Source organism: Oncorhynchus kisutch, linkage group LG27, assembly GCF_002021735.2.
Source record: "Oncorhynchus kisutch isolate 150728-3 linkage group LG27, Okis_V2, whole genome shotgun sequence".
In the NCBI taxonomy this organism is placed as follows: Eukaryota; Metazoa; Chordata; class Actinopteri; order Salmoniformes; family Salmonidae; genus Oncorhynchus; species Oncorhynchus kisutch.
The window spans coordinates 23,078,506-23,081,793 of record NC_034200.2 but is presented as its reverse complement, the minus strand read 5'-3'; the positions used below and the strand labels follow the sequence as shown (position 1 = coordinate 23,081,793).

General features: G+C 37.6%; 1 protein-coding gene across 1 annotated transcript; it reads left to right on the top strand.

The window, feature by feature from the left end:
* The first annotated feature begins 629 nt into the window (after positions 1–629).
* Positions 630–3,043, top strand: cacybp (calcyclin binding protein). The gene is made up of 6 exons (XM_020462614.2): positions 630–780; positions 1,215–1,422; positions 1,544–1,640; positions 1,765–1,864; positions 1,965–2,059; positions 2,236–3,043. Exons 1-6 carry the CDS (start codon positions 763–765, stop codon positions 2,414–2,416), a joined length of 699 nt encoding a protein of 232 aa, XP_020318203.1. The 5' UTR covers positions 630–762; the 3' UTR covers positions 2,417–3,043.
* The last annotated feature ends 245 nt before the right edge of the window (positions 3,044–3,288 follow it).

Here is a 3,288-nt window from a genome sequence, read left to right as displayed (position 1 = left end):
TATAAACTATAACTCATTAAAATCGTTGAAATTGTTGCATGTTGCCTTTATATTTTTTGTCAGTATATAAGAAGCGGTAGATCAGTTCTATGTGCACTGTTTAGTTTTTGTGTCTGTACTTTCAGTTTTGTACACAAGCTTCAACCAGCTGAAAATACAATGTTTTTGGTTATTGACATTATATTGTACAGCGGGTAAGATGGTACGTTGATTCTCAACACTAATGAATTGCTTGTTTTGTCACAAACTGAAATTAGGCTAACTATTAGGATTTTAGCAACCAGGAAATTGCAGAGCGATTTCGGCATATTGCACAAGTGTTTTGCTAGTTTAGGATTTTACTATTCGATAATTATATATGATTGATGTTATGATTGTAAATGTGTACAATTCAGTGTGACTGCGAGAAACCAATAAAACGTACTACTACTGCGTCTCAGAGCAAATATAGTGATTTCATCAAAATACACTGTCGATTTTTATTCTGAGCCAAATAGTAGTTGTACTTGTTTCCTTCAACTCGAGTAATGTGAAAGAAATGTGGAAAAAAATAATTAGTAGGCAAATTGATTTTCAGGTATCATTGGACATTGTACAGTGCACATTTTGACCGATAGCGAAAGGTGGAAATATTGGCGGAACTCAAGTGAAACATCAATCGCTCTAGACGGAGCATTTTCATTGTTACAAAGGAGCATTGGAAACTTCGCTGTTAATCTATCCAAAACACACCCATATAAACCTTACAGAATAAACGACGAAATGGACCTCAGCGAACAGGTAATTAGCCATCATGTTATGGGACTGCTGAGGATTGCATGAAAATAGCCCGGTCAAAGTCTTCTCAGCCTGGTTACTTGCCAGTTAGCTACCAATGCTTATCTGGGATGTTATCGTTAGCAAGCTAGCTGATGTTGCGCCATAGAATTAGGAATGAGCTAGAATACATAATTCTAGTCATTTTAATATGATCTAAATTGTACTCAGTAACGTTAACTAAATATTAAGTCAACCGTGGCATGTCAAGTAGCTAGTTCACTTTAGTTAGCGATGTGTGCTAGCTTAGTGTTGGCGTCTTGGTGTGACGGCTAACTTACTTGTTAGCTAGCTAACGAGTGAGTTGCTTACTAGCTAGCTGTTGCAAATCAATGTTTGCTAGCAAACGTTAGCTTTATTCTCGATGTAGAGGCATAAATGTGTTTTTATATACTTAGATCAACCAGTTGGAGACAGACCTACTGGAGATCCGCAGTTTTCTGGAGAAGTCTAAGAGAACACGTGTTCAGGATGTCCTCAAACTGGAACAGAAGAAGATTGAGAAGGAGATTTCAGTGAAGCGACATCAGAGAGAGCAGCTGGCAAAAAGGGAGGCAGATCCAACCTCTGCCTCAAAAGCATACACAGTCAAAATAAACAACTATGGTACTACTTTTGTAATATCTAAAAGTATGAATTGCTTTCCTAGCAGCTCGGCTAGCAAACACTAATGTAAAAAATGTAGGCAACTGCTGCTTTTACAATGAATGCATGTTCTTTGACGCAGGGTGGGACCAATCAGAAAATTTTGTCAAAATCTACATCACCCTCAATGGCGTACACAAGATTGCACCAGAAAATGTGAAGGTCACTTTCACAGAGAGGTAGGCTATGTTTTAGTCATGTCACATTGATAAATGCTTCAATCCCTTTTGCTCTCTCTTAGTCAACACTTTTGCCTGTTTTTTTTGTGTTTTTTTTAACTGATCTATTGTTTCCTGCATACAGGTCTTTCATTCTACTTGTGACCGATTTGGATGGGAAGAACCATCAAATGACGATCAACAATCTTCTTAATCCTGTTAATGTTCAGGACAGCTCTAAAAAGGTGTTTGATTCTTTTAGATTTACATCAACATTGTAAACTGCAATACTTTATCTGGGCAAAGTGTAAATGACATCCCTTGTCATATCCTTATTTGTTATAGATTAAATCAGATATGGTCCTGGTAATGTGTAAGAAGAAGACTACCAAGAAGTGGGAATGCTTAACACAGGTGCAGAAACAGATCAAAGAAAAAGAGTAAGTCAAACACAATTTAGTGTGCTAAACCAAATAATTGAATGGTTGAAGATTAAATCACTCTTAATTGATTATATTTGTAATGGATATTGAGCTGTAACTTTGACACTGTTCAAGATGTTTACTGCCAAACCTTTTTTTAGAGAAATACAAATAAAATTGTCGTTTTTGCACAGTAAGCCCAGTGTAAACCCAGAAGAGAATGCTGATCCTAGCGATGGACTAATGAGCATGCTGAAAAAGATGTACTCTGATGGGGACGATGAGATGAAGCGCACCATCAACAAGGCCTGGTCTGAGTCCCAGGACAAGAAAGCCAAAGGAGATGGAGACATTAACAACATGGGCATGTTTTGAACCTGATCCACCCACCCCCTCTAAATCACATGTCAAACTCATTGCACCTAGAGCCGAGTGTCTGCATGTTTTCGCTCCTCGTACTTAATTCATGAATTAATATCACTAATTAGTAAAGAGCTCCCCTCACCTGGTTGTCTAGGTCTTAATTGTAAGCAAAAACCTGTAGACACTAGGCCAGCGTTTCCCAAACTCTGTCCTCAGCTCATTCAAATGATTTAAACTTGGTGATTTATTTGAATCAGCTCTGTAGTGCTAGGGCAAAAACCGAAACGTGTCCTCCTTGGGATCCCGGGGACTGAGTTTGGAAAACCCTGCACTAGGCCCTTCATGGAATGAGTTTGACACCCCTGCTCTAAATCTACCAACCTTCCAGTCCTTCATTAGTTTTTTTTTGTTTTTTTGTACATTGATTTTGCATTCCAATGCCTTCTTAAGTCCTTAAGACTGGTTGAAAATGAAAGTTTGCAGTACTGTTCATCCTCAAATCACTCAAAAGGTGATAACTGTGTTAAAATACCACTTCATTAGGCAGATCACAAAGGATATTTGTGAAGGTAAAATTGCATTCCTGTATGTATTCATTCATGCATTTCAGAATAAAATGTAAAAGTTATTCACTCTAAATGTTTCTTGTTGCCTTCCATGGTTTGGTTCTGAAATGCAAGTGAAGTGATCAAGATGCAGACCCCAGAGACATTTACATAAAAAGGAATTGCCATTGTTTGAATTACGGGGGGCAATTATTAGCAGGAACCTTTTATTAAAAAGAAACATTTTTTATTCGTAAAATGTATTTTATGCCTAAAACCAAGGAAGCAGCTTTCCGATTGCTGAAAATGTACCATTTTGAACACAGCGTCTCAACATGT

What these genes read in the sequence shown, in the direction of transcription:
- cacybp (XM_020462614.2), top strand. An exon ending in AAGGTCACTTTCACAGAGAG is followed by an intron (nt 1,641 to 1,764) that starts GTAGGCTATGTT and finishes TCCTGCATACAG; the next exon opens with GTCTTTCATTCTACTTGTGA. An exon ending in TTCAGGACAGCTCTAAAAAG is followed by an intron (nt 1,865 to 1,964) that starts GTGTTTGATTCT and finishes TATTTGTTATAG; the next exon opens with ATTAAATCAGATATGGTCCT.